This window comes from Aureococcus anophagefferens (assembly GCF_000186865.1).
Source record: "Aureococcus anophagefferens unplaced genomic scaffold AURANscaffold_15, whole genome shotgun sequence".
In the NCBI taxonomy this organism is placed as follows: Eukaryota; class Pelagophyceae; order Pelagomonadales; family Pelagomonadaceae; genus Aureococcus; species Aureococcus anophagefferens.
Genome location: NW_008705575.1, coordinates 575,871 through 600,576, shown reverse-complemented (window position 1 = coordinate 600,576; position 24,706 = coordinate 575,871). Strand labels below are relative to the sequence as shown.

Below are 24,706 nucleotides of genomic sequence, written 5' to 3'. Positions count from 1 at the left end.
GGAGCGGACGGGCCGGCCCCTCTTCCCCCCGGGGTTCGTCGCGCCCGGCGGCTCCGCGGGCGCGTCGAGCTCCCGGGGCGACGAGGCCCGCGGCGCCGAGGCGCCCGTGAACCGCGCCGCGACGCCGCGCACGGCGATGCGCCAGGGCCAGCGGGCGAGCGACGTCGCGGACCGCGCCGCGGCCGCGTCGGGCCTCGCGGACGCGCGGCGGGCGACGCAGCGCGCGCGGAACTGGCTCCGCGTCGCGCGGCGCCGCGCGTCCCAGTTCGCGCGGCAGGCCGAGGCGAAGATGCAGGCCGCCGCCGAGGCCCACGAGCACGCCCGGGGCCAGGCCGACTTCGCCGAGGACTCGAGGGCTTCCGACGCCGAGAAGCGCGCGATGGCCGACGCGATCCGCCGCGGCGCGGAGCGCGCGGCCGAGGCCGCCAAGGAGGCCGACAAGGCCGAGCCCAAGCCCAAGCCCCCGCCGCCGCGGCCGCCGCGCCACGCCGCGCCGACGCGGGAGTCGCACTACGCGGTGCTCGGCTGCGCGCCGACGGCGACGGCCGGCGAGGTCAAGAAGGCCTTCTTCAAGCTCGCCCTCAAGTACCACCCGGACCGCAACGACGCCGACACGACGGCGACGATGATGAAGATCAACGCCGCCTACGCCACCCTCGGCGACGCCCAGGAGCGCCTCAAGTACGACGCGCTCTTCGCGTGCGGCGTCTTCTAGGGAGCGACCTTCGAGGGAGCGCTCCTCGTCTGGTAACCGCTCGTGGTTCGTTCGAATTGACGTGCCCAGGGGAGCGTCCTTCGTTCGAATTTACGACGCTATGGTACAGGGGCACAGAGGGGGACACACTTGCGCGCGCGCGGCGGCGGGATCACCGGCACTGCGTCTTGCTGAGCTGCTCCTCGAGGACCGCGAGGCGCGCCTCGAGCTCCTTCTCGCGCTCCGTCTTGGCGGCGACGTCCTCCGTCACGCTCGCCGGGCTCGCCTCGCCCTCGACCTCGGCGGCCGGCGGCGCGCGCGTGCCCCGCGGCGCCGCGCGGGCGCCGAGGGAGCCCTGGCGGCCGAGGCCCGGGCGGAGGCCCTTGCGCTTGATCTTGACGAGCGACGAGTCGGCGACGACGTCGCCGCCGGCGCCGTCGACGACGATGGTGACGTTCGGCTTGGCGGCGTCGGCGACGACTTTCCTGACGTGCGTCCGCGCGAAGTGGCCCGGCTTGCCGCCGAGGAGGTCCGCGCGCGACAGGGACGGCCGCTCGAGGAGCGCGTCCTCCTCGGGCGCCGCGGTCGCCGGGGTCGCCGTGCCGTCCCTGGCGGCGACGGGCGCGGTCTCGAGCGTCACCGTCGTGCCGCCCTGGGCCTTCTGGATGCGGATCTTCGTGCGCTCCGAGCTCTGGCGCTTGATGAAGCGGCCGCCGGGCGTGCGCGGGGACCGGCCGGGCGACTTGCTGTCGGTGACGAGCTCCGACAGGCTCTTGCCGCCCGTCGTCCGCGCCTTCGTGAGCGAGACGCGCTCCTCGAGGGTCGGCCGCTCGCCGAGGGAGTTGTGTGGCCGCTCGCCGAGGGACCGGGAGAAGGTCACGGATTTGCGCTCGCCGAGCTCGACGGATTTGCGCTCCTCCGCGGGCTCGAGGACCTCGACGGACGCGCGCTCCTCGAGGATGTACTCCTCGTCGTCGACGCCGTCGCCCGCGGCGCCGGAGGCCTCGAGGTCCTTGAGCGTGCGGCTCGGCTGCGTGTTCTTGACGACCTTCTTCGAGCTGAAGAAGCGGGGGGAGCGGAAGACCGACATGATTTTTGCGGGCTCTTTTTTGCTTGTTTTTCACGTGCGTGCGGGTTATGTATTGGCGCGCGCTGTCGCGGGCGGTTGCGGGGTGCTCGATTGGGTTCAACTTGCGGGCGTGCGTTGGGGGTGGCAGCCTCTGTGTTTCGAGACGCTTTTTTTTAGCACATTGCCAGGAGAATGCCCGTCGGACCTACTAGTACCTCGCCGGGGGTAAATCGAGAGTTTACGCGCCGGGCCGCCGGACCCCTCCCCTCACGTCAGCGGCCGCAGGTGCCCGCCCAGCGCCTTCTCCAGCACAGCCGCATCGGCCCACTGGAAGAAGCCGCAGGCCGCGTCCCGCCCCTTTGAACACGCGAAGAACCACTTGCCCGCGTTGTTGCCGTTCTTCGTCACGCGCAGGCGAGAGACCGCGTCGCAGCGGCACTTGGGGAACTTCGCGTCGGCCCAGGAAAAGTTCGCGTGGCAGCCCGCGCGCGCGCAGGACCAGAAGAGGCGGCCCTCGTTGCAATTCTGCTTGCGGACGCGCTTGAGCTTCTCCGAGGGCTTGCCGCACGAGTGGCCCCGCATGAACGACCGATCGTCCGCCTCGCGCTCGCGCTTCCGCGACGGCTGCGGCGCGCCGCTGCAGCAGGCCGCGCAGTGAAAATGCACCCTGTTCGCCGTGATGTCGCCTACACGAGCGACACGTTTCGTTTTTCGAAGCCAAGTGGCGACGCCGTGATGTCGCCCTTCGTCATGGCGACGGGGCCGCCGCAGTCGCCGCAGGCCGTCTTGTCGTAGACGAGGCACGCCGGCCGCCGCCCCGCGAGCCACGCGCGCGCGAAGCCCCGCGCCTCGCGGATGACCTTGGCGACCTCGCCTTTCGACAGGCCGCTCACGACGCGGTCCGGCGCGACGCGCGCGCGGTGCAGGCTCTCGATCTTGATGATGTTGCCCGTGCCGGGGCTCACGCGCTGGTCCATGAGCGCCGCCGCGATCGTCGCGTCGCCCGCCTCCGCGAGCCGCGCGGCCGCGCGCGCGGCGTCGAAGCGGTCGGAGCAGACGTCCAAATGCGCGCGCGCGGCGACCCTGGCGCGCGCGGACGCGGCGTCCGCGCGACACACGGCGCCCGTGGACCCGTCGCCGAAGACGGCGAGCGAGCGCGCGCGGCCGCCCGCGGAGGAGGGCTCGAAGTCCGCGCGGAGCAGCTCGACCGCGCGCGCCGACCGCGGCTTCGCGGCGTCGAAGAGCAGCGAGCCGCTCATGCCGAAGTGGCAGCGCACCGCCGTCTCCGTCTCCGTCGTCGCCGCCGGCGCGTCCTCGTCGCTGTCGCTGCACAGATCGATGACGTCGTCGTCCTCGGCCGTCGAGGCGAAGACGACGCTCGGCGGCGCGGCGGCGGGCGACGCGAAGATGAGGAAGAGCTCCTTGCCGAGGACGAGCACGTCGGCCAGCCGCGCGCCGGCTGGGATGCCGACGCAGTCCTTCGCCAGGCGCAGCCCGCACAGCGCGCGCGCCTTCTTTCCGTTGTTGGTCGTGCCCGGACCCTCGACCATGGCTGCGGCGGCAGCGCAGTACCGGTGGACGGTGTGCAGTTGTGACGGCAGTGGACGGCGTGCAGCGCGGCGGCGGCGGCTGCTGCGGCGGCAGGTGGTGCAGGCGGTGGACAGCGTGCAGCGCGGGCGGCGGCGCGGGCGGGCGCGGCGGCCCCAACGTCAACGATTGGCTGGACGCCTGCGGCGTGCGCAGCGCGCCACAAGCCGCGCCTGGCTCCAGGCCTGGCTCCGTACGTATGTAAGCCAGCGTGTATCCGCAAGCAGAACGAAGCAAGTATATATGCAGCAAATTAAAAGGCCGAGTTCGCCTAGGCGCTCACCATGGCCACGAGCCCCGGCGCCGACGCCTCGGCGAAGGTCTCGAGCGCGGCGGCCGCCGCGGCGTCGTCGTGCCGCCCCGCGTCGTTGTCGCCGCCCGGGCGCTGCTGCGCGAGCTGCGCCTCGAGGAGCGCCAGGCGCGCCTCGAGCTCCTGCTCGCGCTCGGACTTGAGCTCCTGCGCGCGCTTCGGGCTCTTGGCGCCGCCGGGCTTGAGCTGGCGGCGCACGCGGACCGTTTTCGCGCTCTTGGGGCTGACTTCGCCGTCGTTCGGCACGACGATCGTGAGCACGTCCGCGGCGACGGCCTTGGCGTGCGTGCGCGCGAAGTGGCCCGGCCGCGCGCCGAGGGCCTCGGCGCGGGACAGCGACGGCTTCGCGATCATCGCGTCGGCCTCCGGAGCCGCCGTCGCGGGCGTGGCGCCGCACTTGACGTCGCCCGTCGTCGTCGTCTCGAGCGTCACGGTCGTCGCGTCGCCGGACGTGGAGATGTGGATCTTCGTCTTGTCCGAGCCGCTGCGCTTGATGAAGCGCCCGCCGGGCGTCCGCGGCGTCCGCTCGCCGCCAGGCGTCCGCGGCGTCTTGCACGCCGCCGCGGGCGTGCGGGGCGTCTTGCAGGTTCCCGCGGCCGAGGGCGTCTTGCAGGAGCCCCAGGCGCCGCCGGCGGGCGTGCGCGGCGAGCTGCCGTCCGAGGCGTCCTGGTCCTTACAGAGCTCCGCGAGCGACTTCTTGCTGAAGGACACGCGGCTGAAGGACGGCCGCTCCTCGATGGCGAGCTCGCTGAGGGACTTGTTGTTCGTCGTCACGGCGCGGCGGAAGAAGCGGGCCATTGCTGCGAGGAGTTGGTGGTGTTGTGCTGCCCGAGGTCGGTTGCTTTGCGTTTTGGGCTGCGTCCGAGAACACGAATGCCGCGAAGCTGCCCAGTCCGGGCACGGCGCGGAAACTGTAGTCTGTGCAACTCGATGATATGGGAGTTCAAGCTGCTCACAATTGCCACAGAGCCTCTATAGCTACTCGTGCTCTAGAGGTGCGCGCCCTCCTCGAGCAGCCGGAGCGCCCGACGCTCGACGCGCAGCCGGACCCCCGACGCCCGGAGGCGCTCGCGCGATGCTGGCCCTCCGCGTGTTGATGTGCGTCGGCGCCGCGGCGGCGTCGAGGACGCACGTGATGACGTCGCGGCCCACCGGCCCCTACAAGGGCTCCGAGAAGGTCCTCGGCGAGAAGATCAAGGCGGAGATCAACATTAAAAACGCGTCGCACCTCGACCTGTCCATCTCCGGCGCGACGAACATCAACTGCGTCGACGAGCCCTACGTGTTCTCGGGGCGCGACGTCCTCCTGGCGGACACGTCGAGCACGGACTGCGTCCAGCACAAGCTGGACAAGAAGCACGCGGTCTTCAAGTCCGCGACCTACGACATGAGCAAGAACAGCCTCACGGTCGACGTCACCGTCCACGTGAAGAAGCTCTCCGGCGGCGAGCGGAAGATCGACGTGTCCCTCGAGCTCGCGGGCGAGTAGGCTAACCGGTTTTGTGCACAACCCTTTTTCACAAAAGCACATTAGGGGGCAGGAGCGTCGGGTCCCCCGTGACGTAGAAGTCCCGCGTGCGGATGCCCGCGGCCGTGCGGCAGAGCGACGCGAGCGTGTCCGGGTACGTCGCGGGCGGCCGCCGCGGGTCCGGCGTGTCCGCCGGGTAGACGAAGCCCGAGCCGTCGAAGCGGCGCTTGCCCGGCGGCGGGAGCTGGCTCTCGCGGCCCGCGCCGCCGCGGATGAGCCGCTTCGCGACGTTGTGCCCCGCGGCGCGGATGAAGTGCTGCTCGATGAGCCGCCGCTTTTTCGTCGCGTCGTCCCGCGCGTCGCCGCCGTGGAGCGGCAGGAGGCTCAGCGCCCGCCGGTAGTTCGCCGCGGGCGTCGACGTCCGGCCGAGCGCGCGGAACGTCGTCGGAAAGACCAACGGCACGAGCGCGCCCTTCTTCAGATCCGGCGGCAGCTCCCGCAGCGCCGGCGCGTCGATGGCGAAGGGCGGCGTCGGCGGCACGTGGCGGCTCCAGGGCCGCTTCACAGCGAGGCGCGCGGGGTCCGCGGGGCCGAGTACGCGGATTTCCACGTCGAGCTCGCCGCGGTCCTGCGTCCAGTCGTCGCCCGACAGCGCGCCGCCGCAGAGCGGCAGCCAGTCGCGGTCGCGCCGCGGCTCGCCGTGGGGGCTCGCGATCCAGAGCGACGCGAAGCCCAGCACCTGCAACGGCAGCTGCTGCACGTACCGGCGCACCGCGCGCGAGCCGCGCCCCGCGAGCGTCAGATTGAGCACCTGAGTGGAAATCAAATCTTCAATCCGACTTCAATATGCGCGTAATCGAACGGTTTGGACCGGACTCTTCGGCAGTGCTTCGAGAACTTGACGAGAGCGATCAATTCATCCAAAAGTCAGCCGAATCGACTTCGATTTGGCCGAGCTAGAGAATTTCAAAGTTTGGTCGGGACGTCCCAAACCAGTGGTTGATTTCCACACAGTTCAGCACCGTCGACGGCGCGACGACGAACGTCCGCCGCGAGTCCCAGGCCGCGGCGCAGAACTTGGCGCCCATGCCCGGCGTCGTCTCGAAGGTCCCCGTGGCCGAGCCCGTGGAGTAGGCCGCGTACTGGTCCTCCTTGCGCGCCGCGTCGACCTGGGCAGGAAAAGGGTGCGAAATTCCCAACCTTGGAGGCTCCTATCTCGGTCGCTTTCCACTCGTTTCGGCTAATTTTTGGGACGAGCGATCATCTCTTGGAACGGTCTCGAAGCGTGGATGCTTTTCCCAGAACGCGCGCGCGCGGAACACTCACGTTGAAGCGACGTTGAATCACCCTTTTGCTGCCCTGGCGTCGACGGCCGCGACGTTGACGTTCGCGTCGAGCGAGAGGAACCGCGTCGACGGCACGCCGCGCGCGCCGTGGACGACGACCTCGACCTCGACGGCCTCGACGTCGAAGTCGTAGGCGTCCGTGGCGACGTCGTACATGCCGTGCGCCGCGCGCGACGCCGGCACGAGCTGGCCCCGGCCGTGGCGCGACGACCGGCGCCGCCGCGCGGCCGCGGGCGCGGGCGCGGCGGAGTCCTTGCTCTCCTCGAAGGAGCTCGACGCCGCGTCGTCCACGGAGCCGTCGTCGACGAGGAAGGACCGGCCCCCCTCGAGCGACTTGTCCTCGACCGTGTCCGCCATCGACCGGTCGTCGACGAGGAACGAGAGCGTGTTCACGTCCGTCGACGTCGCCTCCGTCGACGTGTCGCCGGCGCCGAGCCGCATCGTGTCCGTCCAGGACATGCCCGGGGCCAAGGACGGCTTCGCGGGCGCCGGCGCGGCCGCGGGCGGCGCGCGCGGCGCCCCGCCGGACGCCGCCCGCGGGTCGCCGCCGTCCTTCCGCGGCCGCGCGAAGACCTGCGGGTCCTGGAGGTGGCGCCAGTGGAAGAAGACGTCGACGGCGAGGCCGTTGTCGAAGGTGATCGTGCGCCGATCCTTCAGCGTGAAGATGGCCACCTTGTAGGTCTTCGAGCCGAGGGCCATGGCCCAGTCGGGCGCCGCAGACGCGTCGCGCGCGGTGTGGAGCGACAGCGTGACGTCGGGCCCGTCCCAGTAGCCCGGCCCCTCCCAGGCCTCGACGTCGAAGTGGAACCGCTCCTGGAAGAAGGCGCCGTCGCGCGCGACGACCTTGGGCACGGTGGACTTGGATACGTCGTCGACGTCTATTGTCACGCGGACCGCGGTGTCGAGCGCCAGCTCCTTCAGCCCGGAGGCCTTCAGCACGGCGACGACGAGCTGCTCCGGCGCGTGGCCCGTGGGCCTCTTCGGCTTCTTCTTGGGCCGGTAGCCGCCCGCGTACTCGACGGACCCGTCCTCGGTGAGGTGCGCGACGTCGTCGATCTCCTCCTCCTTGTAGAGCTTCATGGACGTGTGCCAGTGCACGAAGATCTCGACCATGCCCCGCCGCTTGTCCTTGAAGCCGTCGCGGTTCGTGAGCTTGAGCCAGAGCCGCCGCGGCCGGCCCTTCTCGAACGGCGCGTCGCCGAGGGGGAACGCCGCGGTGCCGATGAACTTGTTGCTCCGCAGGGAGTCGTAGTCCCAGACGTCGAAGCGCACGTCGTTCTTCGGCGACGCCAGGAACTTGAACGTCGCGAGCCAGACGGGGTGCACGTCCGCGTCGATCGTCGCCGTCGTCTTGTCCTGGCCGTTGCAGTGGACGACGCAGAACGGGTCCGACGAGCCCGCGAAGCCGCTGCTCGCCGACTTGTGGTCCAGCGCCGTCAGGTTCCAGGCGCGGAGCACGGACACGCAGATCTGGTTGCAGGGCCCGTCGGGCACGGCGTCGTCGCGCGCGTCGCCGGGCACGTCGCAGTGGTGCCGCGGGTTGTAGTGGTGCCACGCGACGACCTCGACCTGGCCCCGGCCCTTGGCCGCGTCGTGCTTGCCCTTGGCGTCGCCGAGCGTCAGCCACATGCGGTGGGGGACGCGGTCGTCGAGCGCGCGGAGGTGGATCCGCGCCTGTGTGGAAATCAACCAGTGAGCCGGGACGTCGGGGCCAAACTTCAGAATTCTCTAGCTCGGTCACATCGAAATCGATTCGGCTGATTTTTGGACGAATCGATCGCTCTCGTCGAGTTCTCGAAGCACGGCGGAAGTGCTCGTGTCAAAACGTTCGATTACGCTCACATTGAAGTCGGGTTGAAGATTTGATTTCCACACAGATCCGCGCGCGGCCCATGAAGAGCGGGTCGTCGCCGTCGCGCTCGCCGCCGTCCCACGTCTCGACGAGCAGATCATCGTCGCCCGCGCGCATCTCGAAGGCGAAGCGCTTCATGTACTGCGGGTGCACCGTCGCGCGCAGCGTCCGCGTCTTCTTCTCCTCGAACTTGGTCCGCACCTTGACGAAGGGGCACGACGAGTCCTTCAACGCCAGCGTCCGCGACGTCCGCTGGAGCTTCCGGCACCGCACGACGCACACGGTCACCTCGTTGGGCTCCTCCACGCCGATGAACTCGTCGACGAGCGTCTCGTCCTCGACGTCGAGCACCAGCGCGGGGTCGTGGATCCACCGCGTGATCAGCTCGACCTTGCCGGACGTGCGCGGCTGCGCGTCGTGCTCCCCCTCGAGCCAGTACCAGCGCCGGTGGGGCTTCCGGTCCTGGAAGGACGACGTGTAGATCTTCACGCGGCCGACGACGTCGCGCTGGCCGCCGGCCTCGACGTCCTCGATCAACACCTCGAAGTGGTCCTCCTCGAGCTTGTCGACGTCGTCGAACGTGAACCTCTCGCCCCACTCCGGGTTCAGGTCGCGCTTCTTGGTGGACGACACGCGGCGCTCGTCGTGGAACTTGATCGTGCAGACGGGGTCCGTGGACCCGCCGCGGTGGAAGAGGTACTTGTCGAGCATCTTGAGCTTCTTCGCGCGCACGAGCACGATCTTCAGCGCGTTGCACGTCTTGTCCGGGTAGGGGTCCGCGGGGTCGTCCTCCGGGAACGTGCGGCCGCGCATCTCCGGGTTGTAGCGCCAGTGGAGGAGCAGCTCCAGGTCCCCCCGGTCCTTGTCCGCGAGGTCGTGGCCGTCCGTGAGCGCGAACCAGCGCCGCAGGGACTGGCGCTTCTTCAGGTCCTCCATGGAGATGCGGCACTGGCCCATGAAGTCGTGGCCGCCCATGACCTCCGTGTCGTGGATCTCCACGACGAGCTCGTCGGAGATGTCGTCGGCGTCCCAGGCCATGCGCTCGATCCACCGCGGGTTCAGCGTCTTCTTGCGCACGGACGACTTCTTCATCTTGCCGCAGCACGTCAGCTTCGCGTAGGGGTCGCAGGAATCGCCGCGCGACTTCCGGTCCTCGACGTGGAGGTTCCGCGCGCGGATCAGCACCACGAAGAGCTCGTTCGGCGACTCGTGGACCTGGTCGTCGATGGCGCCCTCCTCCGGCAAGTTCACGTCCAGGAAGCGGTTGTAGCACCAGCGGAAGACGAGCTCCATGCGCCCGAGCGCCGCGTCCGCGCGGCCCTTCTTGTTCTCCAGGAGGAACCACTTGCGGAGCGGCAGGCGGTGGGCCAGGATGCGGATCGGCACCGTGACCTTGCCGTGGAACTCGGGCTGCGTCGTGCTCTTCGCGCCGTCCTCGACGGTGCAGACGACGGACAGCGTCGGGTCGTAGACGTCGTCGAAGACGACGCGCTCGTCGAAGTCCGGGTTCAGCGTCCGCTCCACCTTCTTCGTGCGCTGGGGCGCCAGGGACCCGATCTGGAGCTTGACCTGCGGCTCCGACGAGCCCGCGGGCTTCGCCGACGCCGCGCTCCCAAAGTTCCGCGCGGACCCGCCCTTCGACAGGCTCCGCGAGCTCGACGCCTGCTGGAGGAAGCCGCCGCCGTGGTGCTCCGCGGACTGGAGCCCCCGCGCGCGGACGACGTGGATCTGGAGCTGGTTGAGCTGGAGGTGCTCCGGCGCGGGCGGGTCGAGCTCGAAGTCGTAGGGGAAGCCCTTCACCTTGGGGCTGTGGCGCCAGTGGAGGCACACGTCCAAATCGCCGCAGGTCTTCGACGGCTTGCCGCTCTTGTCGGCGAGGCGGCACCACTTGCGCAGGGGCTTCCGGCTGCTCAGCGACTTAACGGGGATCGTGAGCGTGCCGAGGAGCTCGTCGGGCCGGTTCGCGATCGCGTTCTTGTCGTAGACCTCGAAGCAGATGTCGGCGTTCCAGTCGTCGCACTCGAAGGCGTAGGTGTCGACCCAGACGGGCGACGCCGTGCCCTCCTTGACGTCCGACCTCTGGGGCTCCCACGTGCCGACGTACGACTTCACGTAGGGGTTCACGCGCTTCGCGTTCGCGGACCCGCCCAAAATCGTCCCGCGGCCGCCGCCGTCCTTGAGATTCTTCGCGCGGATGAGCACGATGCCGACCTCGTTGGGGTCCTCCGTGCCGATGTGGGGGTCCACCGCGTGCTCCTCGGGCACGTCGACGACGGCGAGGTCCGGGTTGTGGCGAAACGCCGTGAAGAGCTCGAGCGTGCCCCGGTCCAGGTCCGCTTTGCCGTCCTCGCCGACCAGCGGGTACCAGTGGCGCACGCAGCGGCCGCGGAAGTCGCGGTGCTTGGCGAGGTTGACCTTGCACTGGCCCATGAACTCGCGCGTCTCGTCGGAGACGACCTTGGCGTCGACGTCGTAGACGACGACGTCGACGTCGTCCCCCGACTTGTCGTCCTTGAGGTAGAAGGTCTCCTGCCAGGCCGGGTACAGATTCTTCTTCACGGACTGCGTCCGCTGCTCCGGGCCGGCGCCGAGGCGGATCGCGACCATCGGGTCCGACGAGCTCGTGCCCCCGAGCAGCGACGTGTCCACGGCGAGCAGCCGCTTCGCGCGGATGACGGTGATCGTGAGCTCGTTGGGCTCCAGCCCCGGGAAGGGGTCCGCGTCGGACCCGGGGGGCAGCTTGTACATGAACTCCGGGTCGTGGCGCCACGCGACCCAGACGTCGATGTTGCCGATGCGCTTGTCCGGGTGCGTGAACTCGACGTAATCCAGGGGCGAGTGGTCGTGGCGCACCTTGGGCCGCTGCGCCGCGAGGTCCTTGGACGACTGGTGGCGCGTGCCGTCGAGGTTCAGCCGCTCGTGCTCGTCGTGGTGCGCGGGCTTGTGGTGCTGGGCGGCCGGCGCGTCGCGGTCCGCGCCCAGGGCCACGACGCCGCCGCGGCGCTTCTTCTTCGACTTGAGCATGGCGCCGCGCCGCGTCGACTGGCCGCGGTCGTCGTCGTCGCTGCTCTCCTCGGCGACGTCGAAGGGCGCGGGCGCGGGCGCCGGATTCGCGCCGCCGGGCGGCCCCAGGGTCGGCGGCAGGACCGTGCCGACGGGCGGCGGGCCCGCGCCGTCGCCGGGCGCCGACCCGAAGGTCTCGAGGCTCGAGATGGAGCGGTCGTCCCCCTCGACGGCCGGCGGCGGCAGCGGCGTCGGCGGCCGCTCCGTGTCCAAATCGAGGACGCGCTCGTACTCCGCCGGCGCGATGGACCCGCCCAGGGGCAGCCACCGCCGCACGGGCGCCTTGTTCGCCAGCAGCGCCAGCGGCAGCCGGATCTCGCCCATCTTGTCGTCCGCGGACGCGACGTCGTGGTCGAAGACCGTGAGCACCAGATCCGACGTCTCGTCCTCGACGGGGCCCAGCGTCAGGATCTCCTTCCAGCGCGGCTCGAGCGTCTTCTCCTTGACGGACGTCTGCGCGACCTGGCCCTCGCAGGACACGCGGACGTAGGGGTCCGAGGAGGTGGCCTGTCCGGTGAGCGACACGTCGACGGCCTGGAGGCCCTTGCCCCGCGCCACGAAGACCTGGAGGCACGTCGGCGGGAAGCGCTCGTCGATGAAGGGGTAGCCGTCCACGAAGAGCTCCGTGGGCACCTCGAGCTTGAGCGTCGACGTGTAGCGCCAGATCGTGTAGATCTCGAGGCGGCCCCGGTCCTTGTCGCGCTTGCCGTCGGCGCCGCTGAGCGTGTACCAGCGCCGCCGCCCGCACCGATCGAGGAACTTGTCCATGGGCACCTTCATCTTGCCCATGAAGTCGTCGGCGCCGACCAGGTCCTTGTCGAAGACGGAGCATTCCAGGAACGCGTGCGAGTACGGGTCCACGGGGATGCGGACGACCTCGAGCCAGAGCGGTTTCGTCGTCTTTTGCTTCGTGGCCGTCGTGAAGACGGAGCCGTCGCACTCGAGCTTGACGTAGGGGTCCGACGTGCCCGGCTTGTTGCCGAACATCTTCGTGTCCATGGCGAGCAGCCGCGTGGCCCGGATGACGACGACGATGAGCTCGTTCGGCGCCTCGTCCGCGTGGCGCTCGGGCTGCTTCGTCAGCTGGAGCACGGACGTCGGCAGGTCCACCATCAATTTCCCGTTCGTGCGCCAGGCGGCGAAGAACTCGATCTCGCCCCGGTCCTCGTCCGCGCGGCCCGACTCGCCTTCCAGTTTGAGCGTCATCCGCTTGAGCGCCTTGTCCTTGAGGTCGCGCATCTTGATGTGGACCTGGGCAGCAAAAGAGAGATTCAACGTCGCTTCAACGTGAGTGTTCCGCGCGCGCGCGTTCCGGAATAATCATCCACGCTTCGAGACCGTTCCGAGAGATGATCGCTCGTCCAAAATTCAGCCGAAACGAGTGGAAAACGGCCGAGATCGGAGCCTTTGAAGTCGGGAATGTCGCTCTCTTTTGCTGCCCTGATGTTCACGCGGCCCATGAAGTCGTCCTTGCCCAGGTCGTCGTGGTCGAAGACCGTCAGCTTCAGGGACGTCTTGCTGTCGAAGGCGGGGAACTTGAAGGTCTCGAGCCAGACGGGGTTCAGTTCCTTCCGCTTGATCGTCGACTTGGACGTCTCGCCGTCGCAGCTCAGGGTCACGTAGGGGTCCGACGACCCGCGGCCGAAGAGCGACTTGTCCATGACCTTCAGCCCCGAGGCGCGCATGAGGACGACGTGGAGCTCGTTGGGCGGCTTGTCCGGCTGGTTGTCCAGCGCCGCGATGTCGACGCCGGGCGGCAACCCGGCGGCCGCGTTCTCCGCCTCGCGCTTCGCGACGCCGGCCTCGCTGAGGTCGTCGTCGTCGACGGCCTCCTCGATGGCCTCCTCGGCCGGCGTCTCCTTGCCGTCGACGTCGACGAGGTGGTCCACGGACGCCTTGCGCCCCTTCTTGGCGCCGCGGTCGTCGCCGACGGCGTAGCGGGCCCAGGCGACGCGGACGGCGCCGGAGACGCGCTGCATGTCGCCGACGCGCTCGAGCTTGAACCAGTTGTCCTGCACCGTGCCCGGCGCGAGCATGGCCATGGAGAGGTAGGCCGTGCCCAGGTTCGTCGCGGGCTTGGCGCCGAAGAGGCCGCGGTCCTGGTCCTGGACGACGACGCGGAGCTTGAAGCCGACGACGGTCGCCGGCAGCGGGAACTGGAAGCTCTGCTTCCACTGCGGAACCAGCGTCTTCTTGATGGTTTTCGACTTCTGGGGCTTGCCGTGGGGGTTGTCGTACTGGTCCAGGAGCTGGAGCACCGCGAAGGGGTCGGACGTGCCGCCCTTGTCGACGGCGAGGAGCTCCTTGCCCTCGACGAGCGTCACCTTGAGCACGCCCGCGCTGCTCGGCCGCGCGGCCGGCGGCGTCGCGGGCTTCGGCTCCTGCGGCTTCCACCCGGGAGCCATGGCTCGTGCGGGCTGCGGTCAGGGCGCCGCTTCCATCTCGGCGGCGCTGCCCATCGTTGTTTCCCCTGCACGATGGACCTGTGATGCGACGTTGAAGTCTGCGGCTGCGACGGCGTCACTTACGACGTCCTAACTACGCCGTAACGACGCCTCCCCGGAGACGAAGCGGAGCCGCCGATTACCGGGCGACCTCGGCGCGCGGCGGCGGCGCCGCCGCGTCCCGGGGCGCCTCGTCGAAGATCGCCGGGCCGCCCTCGGCCTCGCGGTCCGCCGGCGGGACCCACTCGCGGAAGGGCCAGCGCGCGAGGACCTCGTCGTCGAGGGCGTCGGAGACGCCGAGGTTCAGCTTCTCGATCGCGGCCCAGGCGACCATGGCGCCGTTGTCCGTGCAGAGCCGCGGCGCGGGCACCGCGAGGGCCCAGCCGCGGGCCTCGCAGAGTGCGCCCACGCGGCTCCGGAGCTCCGCGTTCGCCGCGACGCCGCCGACGAGCGCGAGCGTCGGCGCGCCGCCGTCCGGCAGGTCGCCGGCGACGGCCTTGAAGGCCGTCTTCAGCCGGTCCTCGACGTGGGCGATGGCCACGCGTTGGAACGACGCGGCGAAGTCCGCGGCGTCGCCGTCCGGGAGCCGCGCGCCCTCGCCCAAGCCGAGGGCCTCGCGCCGCTCGTTGATCTGCACGCGGAGCGCGTTCTTGAGCCCCGCGTAGGAGAAGTCGCAGTCCTTGCGCTGGCGCATGGGGACGGGCAGGGCGATCGACGCCGCGTCGCCCGCCCGCGCGACGCGCTCGACCGCGGGGCCGCCGCCCGTCGGCGCCGCGAGGCCGAGCATGCGCGCGGCCTTGTCGTAGGCCTCGCCCAGCGCGTCGTCCAGCGTCCCGCCGAGCACGGCGATGTCGCCGACGCCCCGGATCCACAGGAGCTGGCAGTGCCCGCCGGACACCAAGAGGGCCAGGAACGGGAACTCGGGCCGCGCCGACGCCGGGTCCGGCAGCCGCGAGATCAAGCAGTGGGCCTCGAGGTGGTGCATGGCGACGAAGGGCTTGGCGTGCGCGTCCGCCACGTCCACCGCCTTGCGCGCGCCGACCCGCAGGCAGATCTCGAGGCCGGGGCCCACCGTCGCCGCGACCGCGTCGACGGCGCCGACGCCGTCCAAGCCCGCGCGCTCCACGGCGAGGGCCACGACCTCGTCGATGGCCTCGGCGTGGGCGTCGCGCGCGAGCCCGGGCACGATGCCTCCGAACTGCGCGTGGATCTCGTGCTGCGACACGACCGCCTCCCCGAGGATGGCCCCGTCGCTCCGCACGACGGCCGCTGCCGTGTCGTCGCAGGACGTCTCGATGCCCAGCACGCAGTAGGGGCGCTCCAGGTTCGGCAGGCCCGACGCCGCCGACGCGCCGCTGATCGACGGCGCGGCGAGCCCGATCCCGTCGTACACCGCCTTGGCGCGGCCCCGCTTGAACGTCGGGCGCTCCGTCCGCGACGCCATCGTCACGCATGAACGACGGAGCGCCGATGACGACCGCATGGCGACGAGAACCAGCCAAAAACACCGCGTTGGCGCGGCCATCGGCCTTCGCCTGATTGTAGTTGAAGAAGAGGCGTGTTTTCTTGAACCTCTTGCCACAAGGCGCCGCCGTCGTGGCACCATCAATCGTCCGTCGGCGTCGGCAAACGCTCGAGAAACGAGGCCAATTCAGCCTGCAATCGGCGTCGAAGAGGCGTCGAAGAGCTAGCAGTCGGTCAGCAGAGCAATTCGTCGCGTCGCGCGCCAGCAATCGTCGCAGCAAGTCAGCGGACAAGGTCCTTGCAGTCGGTCAGCCAACGATCGCGAACGATGGCCTTCCACGACGGCAGCGACCCCACGCTGGGCTACTCGCGCTTCCTGAGCTGCGAGGACCACAGCTGGGCCGCGGGAGCGCACACACTGCGCAACCCGCTCGCCACCGTCAGCAGCGTCGTCATCCTGCTCTGCCCCGCGGCGGCGACGGCCGCGTGGGTGTCGCACGCGGAGCGCCGCGCGGCCCTGGCGTTCTGCGCGCCGCTCTGGCTTTTGTTCCTGCACAACCTCTACCACCACGCCATGGGCCCGCCGTGCGTCGACATCGAGGGCTTCGCGTCGCTGCTCCTCGCGAACAGCGTGCACATGTTCGCGCCGGCGCCGTTCCTCGGCCCCGGCGTCGCCGCGGCCGTCGCGGCGTCGGCGGCGGCGGACTGCCGCGCGGGCGCGGAGGTCGGCGCGTACCAGCTCGCGGTGAACAACGCGCTCACGGGGCTCTTCCCGCTCGTCATCTCGTGGATCGTCGCGCGCCGCGAGTCGCCGCGGCGCGCCGAGGAGCTCTACCTGCTGAAGAAGCTCTGGGCCTGCGCGGTCGCGCTGGCCGTGGCGGGCCTCGCCGTGGAGCCGAACTTCTGCGGGGCCGCGGGCATGAGCTGGTGGCACCCGACGGTCGTCCACTTCGCGATCACGCTCTTCTTCACCTGCTTCTCGAACCTCGTCTTAGTGGGCACGAACCCGGCGGCCGTCGACCGGCGCGTCCTCTACGACGCCGTGCGCACGCACGTGTCATAACTCGCCGTAGACGAAGCGCTCCCGGAAGTCGCCCCCGTCGACGACCCAGCGCGCGACGGCGCGCCCCGCGGCGTCCGTCGCGACGAAGACGTGGTCCGCGTACGTCTCCTGGAACTCCGTCGCGCCCGGCGCGACCGTCGCGACCGCGACGCAGTCGCCTTCCTCCGCCGCGGTGCCGCACCAGGACAGCGCGAGCGGCGCCGCGCCGTCGTTCGCGAACGCCGCCGTCGTCGCGCGGTCGCCGTCGATCTGCTCGTCGGTCATGTCGGCGAAGAGCAGCAGCGAGTACTTGGAGCCGCTCGCCAGCGGCGCGATGCCGTGCCAGACCGTGTTGTCGTGGACGACGGCCGCGCCCGTCCGCTGGGGGACGACGAGGACGCCGGCGGCGGCGTCCAGGAACTCGTCCGTCCAGACCTCGACGCCGTCGACCTCCGGCCCGTCGGCGAGGAAGAGGCCGCCGCCGGCGAACTGGGCGCCGCCGCTCCCACCGTCCTCCGCGCGGCCGTTGAGGAAGACGTTCAGCGAGTGGAGGTTGCCGTCCTTGTGCGCGCGCAGTCGGTCGCGCGCGCGGCCCGCGGCGTACTTGCGCAGGAAGATCCAGTCGAAGCGCGTCGGCGTGTCGACGCCCTTGGCGCGCTTCGCGCGGTCGACGAGCCCCCGCAGCCGCGGCAGGTAAGGCGCGACGAGCGCCATGACCTCCGGCGCGCGGACCTCGTCCTGCTCGAAGACCTCGAGCTGGACGCTCGGCGGCCGGAGCGAATCGTCGCGGTCGATGGTGTCCGGCGCGTAGCTGAAGCCCTGGCGCTCCGCGGCGTCGATGATGCGCGCGCAGACCTCCGGAGGCAGCGCGTCGCCTTCGAGGAGGTGCGGCGGCGCCGCGAGCGCGAGGGCGGCGGCGAGCGCCCAGCGCAGCATCGGTGTCCAGCGGCGCACTCACATCAGCATTGCCTCATGCTCGCTCGCGGCGTGTCATCGCAGCCTCGTCGACGCCTCCATCGAGCTCGGGGCAGCCTCTCGAGGCTGCCCCAAATCGAACCCGTATCTGATAAGATTACCTGTTTATAGACAGTTTGGTTTGTGTCAATCATACGAGCGACCATATCATTCGGAGAGCACCGCTTCCCGTCAGCTCAGCGAAGTTAAGCCGGATCGAGCTTGGTTAGTACTACGGTGGGTGACCACGTTGGAATCCCGAGTGTTGCTCGTTTTTTTTGCTTTTTTTGCCCTCAAGCAAGTTCAAAGACGTCCAGAATCGCCCCTCTGGCCTCGACGAAGATCCACACAAGAATCTTTACCCCCACTCGTCGGCGATGAAGCGCGAGAAGACCTCGTACCCCTTCGAGGGCTGGTAGGCCGGGACCATGTGGCCGGCGTGGTGCGCCGTGACGAACGTGATCTTGCGCGTGCCGTGGCCGAAGATGACGCGGTAGCCGCCGAGCTGGTCGTCGCCCACGCGCGGGTCGTCGTAGGTCCAGCCGCGCCAGTCGTTGTCCGCGGACACGTTCAGGAGCTTGTAGAGCCAGGACTGGGTGCCGATGGGCCCACAGACGGAGTCGTCGTCGCCGGAGAAGATCATCATGCGCAGCCCCGCGTCGAGGAGCGAGTTCCAGACCTCCTCCATGAAGTCGTCCTCCGTCGCGTACTTGACGGACCCGGAGCACGTCTGCCACTCGATGGACTCGGGCACGCCCAGCGCGGCCTTGACGTCGGCGCGGTTGAAGTAGTGGTCCGTGTAGTCGCCCGTGCACGCGTCGTAGCCGTAGAGCCCGTCCGCGGCCGTGTCGTAGAGCGCGCGCCGCCCGCTCGACAGCCGCCGGCCGCCCGCGTCCGCCGCGTCCGCCGCCTTGGCCCGCAGCGCGTCGTAGAGCGTGGGCCGCACGTGCTTCAGGAGCTGCGCCGCCTCGCCCCGGAGCTCGAAGCCGCCCGCGGGCGCCACGTGGTCGCTGCAGTAGCCGTAGTCGAGGCCGTAGTAGTCGATCCACGCGTCGCCGCCGACGTACTCGAACATGGCCAGACCCATGGTCTCGCACTTGGCCGCGTCGATGGTCGAGCCCGTGCACTCGTCGTCCCAGGCGTGGTACAGGGGGAAGGGGATCATGGACCGCCCCCAGTAGGCGCCGACCATGCCGCGCATGTTCTCGAGCGGATCCGTGTACGGATTCCCGACGGCCAGGCCCACGAGGTTCATGCCCGTCGTGTCGTGGTCCACGATGTACTGCGCCAGCGTGGGCACGTAGTGGCCGCCGTAGGACTCCGACGTCAGGTACAAGTCCGACGTCGCGAAGTGCGGGTGCCTCTGGAAAAAACCGACGAGCACGTCGTAGTTGTCCTTGGCGACGCTCTGGTCCCCGGACTTGAGGTCCTCGCCCGTCTCGTCCGTCGTGTAGGAGTACCCTACGCCCACGGGCGACTCGACGTACAACATGTTCGCCGCGTTGTTCCAGCTGTAGGGGAACGCCGAGAGCGTCGAGTCGCGCATGGGCCGGTACGGGCCGTGCTCCGTGGCGTACCCGAGCAAACCCGAGCAGCCCGGCCCGCCGTTGGACCACCAGGCCAGGGGCTTGGACGCCGGGTCCTCCGCCGCCAGGACCAAGAGGTAGAACATGTGCTTCGTCTCGGAGATTCGCACGTAGCCCGAGAACTGCACGGTCTCGTCGCCCGCCGGCGCGCCGGGCAGCGTCGTCCGCAGGTCGCCCGCCGCGGCCTCGGACAGCGGCGTCGCGAGCAGCGCCTCGACGCGCCGCACGCGCACCGCCGGCGACTCGTCCAGGGCCTCCGGCGCGTCGACGGCGCCGCCGCCGGGATGCACGAGGAAGAAGATGGAAATGAGGAGACCGGCGAGGCTCAGGACGGCGAAGCGCGCCGCGAGCCAGGCCTTCTTCTTCGTGCCCAGCAGCGGCTTCGTCAGGTCCTCCGCCATGGCGGCGGCAGCCCCTTGCACAAGACTGATAGCTGCAAATAGAGGGCCGTGCAGGGCTGCAGATCTGCAGGAATGACGACGCCGCTGGCGTAACCTGCGCCTAGCTCGGCTTGTGCGTGCACGCGCGGCGCCCCTTGCGCAATAGAATGCTAGAAATTGAACCGCGTTGCAGGGCAACTTTGACATTGGGTTGTGCTTATTCGCGCGCGGCGGCGCCGCGCGCGACGCTCGCCGGCCAGCGCCGCCGCTCCCACACGCTTCGCGCGCCACCCCGCGTCCACACACATTCACGACTTCGCTCTCGGTTGATGATCAAACAAAAAAATTAGATGACGATCAGAATCCTGGGCATAATTAACCCAATCCATATACGTGTCGATTTAAGTACGAGGCATTTGGCTGACGAGAGCACCTTCCCCCTCCCCCAAAGGCGCAGAATAGAACCCTGCTTCCCATCTCACCGCCCTCCCGCAGGCCATGACCTTCGACCCGCTCACCTACGCGGGGAACAAGACGGGGGTTACGACCGCGTCGAAGCCGATCGTCGACCGCGCGCGCGCGCTCGTCTGCATGCTCCGCGAGGACGCGCGCGCGCCCTACGTGCCCGAGGACCGCGCGCCGCTGGCCGCCGCCGACGCCGACGCCTGCAGCAAGCTCCAGATGGAGATTCTCTACGCGGCGAAGGGCCTGCTCGCGCTCTGCCACCAGGATCCGAGCAAGGGCCCGCGGAAGCACGTCGTCGGCGTGGCCAACGCGCTCCTCGAGCACCCCCTCGCCGTGGACCAGCTGCTCTGCTTCCTCGTGTGCTGCCCCTACGTCGGCGCGGGACCCGCGCCCTGGGCCGGCGAGGATTGCGAGGGCGGCCTGGACTACTTCGACTCGGCCAAGGAGAGCGCGGAGGCCGCGGCGACGTGCGCGCCGTCGCCGGCGCAGGCCGGCGGGGCCTACCGCGTCGCCATGGTCAAGGGGCCCGTGGGCCTGCTCCACGAGCTGCTCGCGCACGCGAACTCGCCGCTGCTGGGGGTGGTCGCCGAGAGCCCCTGGTGGCCGCGCGCCGCGGCCGTCTTCGCGCGCTTCGTCGCCGACGCCGGGGCGCCGGAGAAGCTGCCCGCGCTCCTCGCGTCCCTCGCGGCGTCGACGCTCGCCAAGCTCGCGCGGCTGCACCCGCCGGCCGCGCCGGCGGTCCGCGCGGCGATCCGCGGCGACGTCGGCGCCTCCGCCGCGCTCGCGGCGGCCGCGGGCGCGCCCGACGCCGACGACGCCGCGAGGCGCGCGCTCAAGGCGACCTGCGTCCGGCTCCTCGAGCTCTTCGCGGAAGGCGAGGAGCCGCCGCACGACCGCCGGTGCCTCGCGTGCGGCGCGGAGACGACGGCGCGGTGCGCGCGGTGCAAGGTCGTCTTCTTCTGCAACAACGACCGCAAGTGCCTCGCCGCCGTCTGGGCCGAGCACAAGGGGCATTGTGTGGCGGTGAAGGCGCCGTAAATTTTGTGTTTTGTGACTTGGGGCGTTCCGTTCTAGGTACCTGTCTAGCTCCCCTGGGTGAGTAGTTGACTCGTCTCCTTCTTACTCCGCGCCGCCGTCGTCCCCGCCGCCGAAGACCTTCGTGAGGCCGAAGATCGCGAGCGCGAGGAGCGACTCGAGCGCGATGGCCTTCGGGTACGTCTCCGCGAACTGGGCGTTGTCGCCTTTTGTCGGGTCCTTCTTGAAGCGGAACGCCGTGACGACGGTCGACGCGGCCTGCACGCGGGCCGCCGCCGCGGGCACCGCGAGGTCCTCGAGCGCGAGGCTTTTGGCCGGCACCGCGAGCGCGGGCCGCAGCGCGAGCGCGGGCGCGGCGATGATGGCCGCCGCGAGCGCGGACACGGCGGCCACGCGCGCGGTGCTGCGCTGGGTGGGTAATGCGTGTTCGTCATCGTTGGCGGCCGCGGCGTCTGTGGTGGGGCTGGCAGCCGCTGCGGCGCTGTCGTCGCCGTTTTTGGCGGCTGCGACGCCTTGGTCGGTGCGCACTCGCTGCGCTGCAGTAGCCATGGGTCTGGGCGTGTTCATGGGACTAAAAGCACGGACGTGCAGCGTTACGGCCAGCAGAAGAGCAAATGGACGGCCCATCGTGCCATGCAATGCGATTTTGTTGATTTCTATCATTTCTGCCACAAGAGATTTCAAAGCACGCAATGGACGCGCGCGGCGCTCCTCATGTGGGCGCCTTGCACCCTCCGTGCGTCATGTCCACCTTCGATCGCCTCCACAACGACGTGCTCGTCGAAGTTCTCGCTTTCCTCGACGTCGAGTCGGTCCTCCAAGTCGGCGGCACATGTCCTTCTCTGCGCAAAGCGACCTTGCTAGACCGCGTGTGGACGCCGCGCCTCGCAACAGCCGGGCTGGGGCGCTCCGCGCTCGACGCGAACGCGCTGACGGAGCTCGCGCGCTTTAGCGCTTGCCCGCGGCGGCTCTGCCTGCAGACGCTGCCGTGGCGTCCGAGGTGCGGCGCGGACCCGGAAGGCAGGACTTTAAGGATTCAATCCGCGTATAGCTGGCGCCCGTTCGCCGTGCCAGCTAGCCTTCGCCAACCAAGCGCTGCTCGAAACTTTATTTTTCTAGAGGTTTACGAAACGAGAGATGGCATGTCGAAGGATACGAACTTTGAACCGTCGGAGCTCGTGCGCGTGTCTCTTCCAACCGCTGAAACTCACGAAGCCAGTAGCGGCGATTGGTTCATTTCTGGCATCAAGAAATGCATCGCGTGGAAATTCGTCAGCCTTGAAAATTGCCTCTTTGGAAATCTGACGGACGCCATCCAATTGACCGTCCCTCTCGATATTGACTTTGGAAACGCGACAAGTCCGATCTATGTGGAAGCCAGAATTTTCATGCAGCTCGAAGGAACTTTGCTGCCTGTCTTGGACTCATGCTGCATGGAAGGGGACCCTCTGGGGGGAGGACGACAGTTGCGATACCAAGCGTCCGATTTTCGTGACACAGATCTGCAACTCAGCACGGAACTGAAATTGCAATATCAGAACGAAGACGAGTCGGCGATTCCCACACGCCTAACTCTGATTGAGCTCAAATGGCAACTGGAAGACGAGACTTTTGAGCCACATGTAGGGGACTTGCAGCTGCATGGTGGCATGAATGGGCTGATCGCCCATCACAACTCGCTCGCGATGAGAACCGCCTGTACAGTCAAAACAGGAGAAAGTTTCGAGTACACGTTCGCATGCGACTACGCGCGAGACAGGGCCAGCAACCTTGTTGACTTTGCCGTGCGCCATGAGACTGCCCGCGAGAAGTGGAAGGCCCGCATGGACGCCCAGCAAAAAGTCGAGTTGTGGGAAAGCAATGTAGAGCGCCGGAGAGCCAAGCTTGACAAGGCGGAGTGCGAACTACTCGCCGCACGAAGAGAGCTAGGCGCACTAAGCTAAGTTAAGCCCCATCCTCCGGCGCGAAGGCGAAGAGGTCGGGGAGCTCGCCGCGCGCGGCGCCCGTTGCGAGCACGGCCGCGATCATCGCCGGCAGCAGCACGACGAGCGCGGGCACGCCGCCCGCGTTGATGCCCGGCGCGAACTCGCAGGCGACGCAGCCGACCCCGAAGCCCGCGAGGGCCGCCGGGAAGTAGGCCGCGGCGCCGCCCGCGGCGTCGTAGCGCTTCGCGAAGCCCGCGACGAGCGCCGGGAAGACGCAGTCGCCGAGCCCCAGCACGTCCGACACGCGGCCGCCGATGCGCACGGTCAGCGCCCCCGGCACGAAGGCGTCGCCGAAGACCTTGGACGCGGCGACGGCGCCCATCGGCGACGCGTCGACGGGCGCCGCGTTCGCCAAACTGGGAAAGACCGCGAGCGCGTCGTAGGCCGCGAGGCCCGCGGCCGCGAGGAGGAGCGGGCCGAGCCGCGGCACGTGGAGCGCGCGCGCGACGCCCACCGCGAGGCACATGCAGAGGCAGTTCTGCGCGGGCCAGCTCTCCGCCGAGGGGAGGCCGTAGGCCGCGGCGACGAGGCCGACCGCGACGGCGGCGCCCGCGGCGTCCGCGGCGCCGCCGCCGAGGAACGCGCAGGCCGTCGCGGCCTCCAGTCGCGCGAAGGCGGCGAGGGCGAGGGCGTTCGAGAGCGCCATGAACGACTGTACGGCGCCCGCGGCGTCCACCGCCGCGGCGTCGCCGGCGTCCGCGGCGCCGCCCGCGAAGCGGAGCAGCGCGAGCGAGAAGACGAGCGACGACGCGACGACGACGGGCAGGGCGACGGCCTGCGCGTTCTCGTCGACGTCGTCGAGCTTCCGCAGCTCGCGGAGCGTGTCCCTCTGCCGCTCCGCCTCGGCGGGCGGCGCGGGCAGCAGCGCCGCCGTGAGCGCCTCGACGCGCGTGCCGAGGCCCGCCGGGTCCCCGGCGCCGCGCGCGCCGCCGACGGCGACGACGACGGCCGCGGCGCCGTAGATGTAGAGCCGCTTGTAGAGCAGCAGCGGCAGCAGCAGCTTCTGCGACAGGAGCACGGGGAACGCGGCCGACAGCGCCGGCACGACGCCGAAGAGCGCGATGGATCCCGCCGACGGCAGCGCCGGCGCGTCGTCGTCGTCCGTCGGCTGGGCGAAGCGCTGGGTAGGGCGGCGCGGCGAGCAGCCGTGATGCGGGGAGCTGCGGTGCGGCGAGGTGGGGTGAGAGCTGCGGTGCGGCGAGCTGCCGCGGTGCGGCGCCAATGGCTGCAACGCGGCAGTCAGCGACCCGAGCACGAACAGAAGTGCTGCTCGCGGCATCAGGCCTGCCGTGAAGAGTCGCTCTGGCTGTGGAGAGCTCAACAAAGAGCTCCGGCCATCACCGTGGCAGAGGTAAATGAGACCTTCAACCATGGTGCACCGTTCGGATGAGGGGAGAAGCAGGGAGAGCCTCTCTTTGGCATTTGCCGGCGCGCGCGCGGCCGGCTGTCCATGGTCATGGGCTGCGGATCGCGGCAGACGTGCCTCTGGTGTGCTCGGAACTGTGCTCCGTGACCATGGACACCCTGACCGTCATCCGGAATCGCTGCGCGAAGTTCGAGCATTTCGGCATGCTCTGCGAGCCGAAAAGCAGCCCATTTTGGGCTCTGGGCAGCGTGCTGGCTGGATCGGAGGCTCGGGGTACATGTCTGATACCCTCGGACTGCTCAGTTGCTGACTTGGCTCGAACGACGTGCGACACCGCGCGCGCGGGCGTGCGGGCGCGCGCGACGCGGTTTCAGCGCGAACACGTCAGATCGACTTCCTCGGGTCCGCGGGGCCAACCCTTGTGGCAGGGCGCTCTCGGGTCGACAGCGGACGATCCCTGCTGCTGCGCGGGGCTGCCCGGGCCGCTCACGGGCCGGGGGAGGGGCGTCGCGTCCGTCAAATCGGTCGCCCGAAGCCGCTTGTGTTCTCAGCGAGTCGCAATCCAAACGCTGCCGCTCCTTCGCGGATGGCAGCCC

At 69.6% G+C, this 24,706-nt stretch overlaps 7 protein-coding genes across 7 annotated transcripts in view; 2 read left to right on the top strand and 5 right to left on the bottom strand.

The window, feature by feature from the left end:
- Nucleotides 1–499: 499 nt before the first annotated feature.
- On the top strand, nt 500–688 carry AURANDRAFT_9526 (hypothetical protein; the record flags this gene model as incomplete). Its single annotated transcript, XM_009040526.1, has 1 exon — nt 500–688. A coding segment is annotated over one exon (189 nt), but the record flags the coding sequence as incomplete, so codon positions are not given.
- A 182-nt stretch (nt 689–870) lies between these two features.
- AURANDRAFT_71978 (hypothetical protein) lies at nt 871–1,893 on the bottom strand (the record flags this gene model as incomplete). The annotated part of the gene is made up of 2 exons (XM_009040458.1): nt 871–1,247; nt 1,524–1,893. Coding segments are annotated over 2 exons (747 nt in total), but the record flags the coding sequence as incomplete, so codon positions are not given.
- Nucleotides 1,894–14,119: 12,226 nt separating this feature from the next.
- Nucleotides 14,120–15,139, bottom strand: AURANDRAFT_2360 (hypothetical protein; the record flags this gene model as incomplete). Its single annotated transcript, XM_009040392.1, has 1 exon — nt 14,120–15,139. A coding segment is annotated over one exon (1,020 nt), but the record flags the coding sequence as incomplete, so codon positions are not given.
- A 1,215-nt stretch (nt 15,140–16,354) lies between these two features.
- Nucleotides 16,355–17,275, bottom strand: AURANDRAFT_65554 (hypothetical protein; the record flags this gene model as incomplete). The annotated part of the gene is made up of 1 exon (XM_009040457.1): nt 16,355–17,275. The coding sequence occupies one exon, from the start codon at nt 17,273–17,275 to the stop codon at nt 16,355–16,357; it is 921 nt and encodes a 306-aa protein (XP_009038705.1).
- A 376-nt stretch (nt 17,276–17,651) lies between these two features.
- Nucleotides 17,652–19,280, bottom strand: AURANDRAFT_28986 (hypothetical protein; the record flags this gene model as incomplete). Its single annotated transcript, XM_009040456.1, has 2 exons — nt 17,652–18,203; nt 18,297–19,280. The coding sequence occupies 2 exons, from the start codon at nt 19,278–19,280 to the stop codon at nt 17,652–17,654; spliced, it is 1,536 nt and encodes a 511-aa protein (XP_009038704.1).
- A 477-nt stretch (nt 19,281–19,757) lies between these two features.
- Nucleotides 19,758–20,762, top strand: AURANDRAFT_65552 (hypothetical protein; the record flags this gene model as incomplete). The annotated part of the gene is made up of 1 exon (XM_009040527.1): nt 19,758–20,762. One exon carries the CDS (start codon nt 19,758–19,760, stop codon nt 20,760–20,762), a length of 1,005 nt encoding a protein of 334 aa, XP_009038775.1.
- A 1,941-nt stretch (nt 20,763–22,703) lies between these two features.
- The window catches only part of AURANDRAFT_65551 (hypothetical protein), a gene marked incomplete at both ends in the record, with an annotated part of 9,391 nt that continues 7,388 nt past the window's right edge, over nt 22,704–24,706 (bottom strand). The window contains one exon of the mRNA XM_009040455.1: nt 22,704–23,864. Coding sequence (XP_009038703.1) covers nt 22,704–23,864 — 1,161 coding nt within the window. The remainder of the gene's footprint in view (nt 23,865–24,706) is intronic.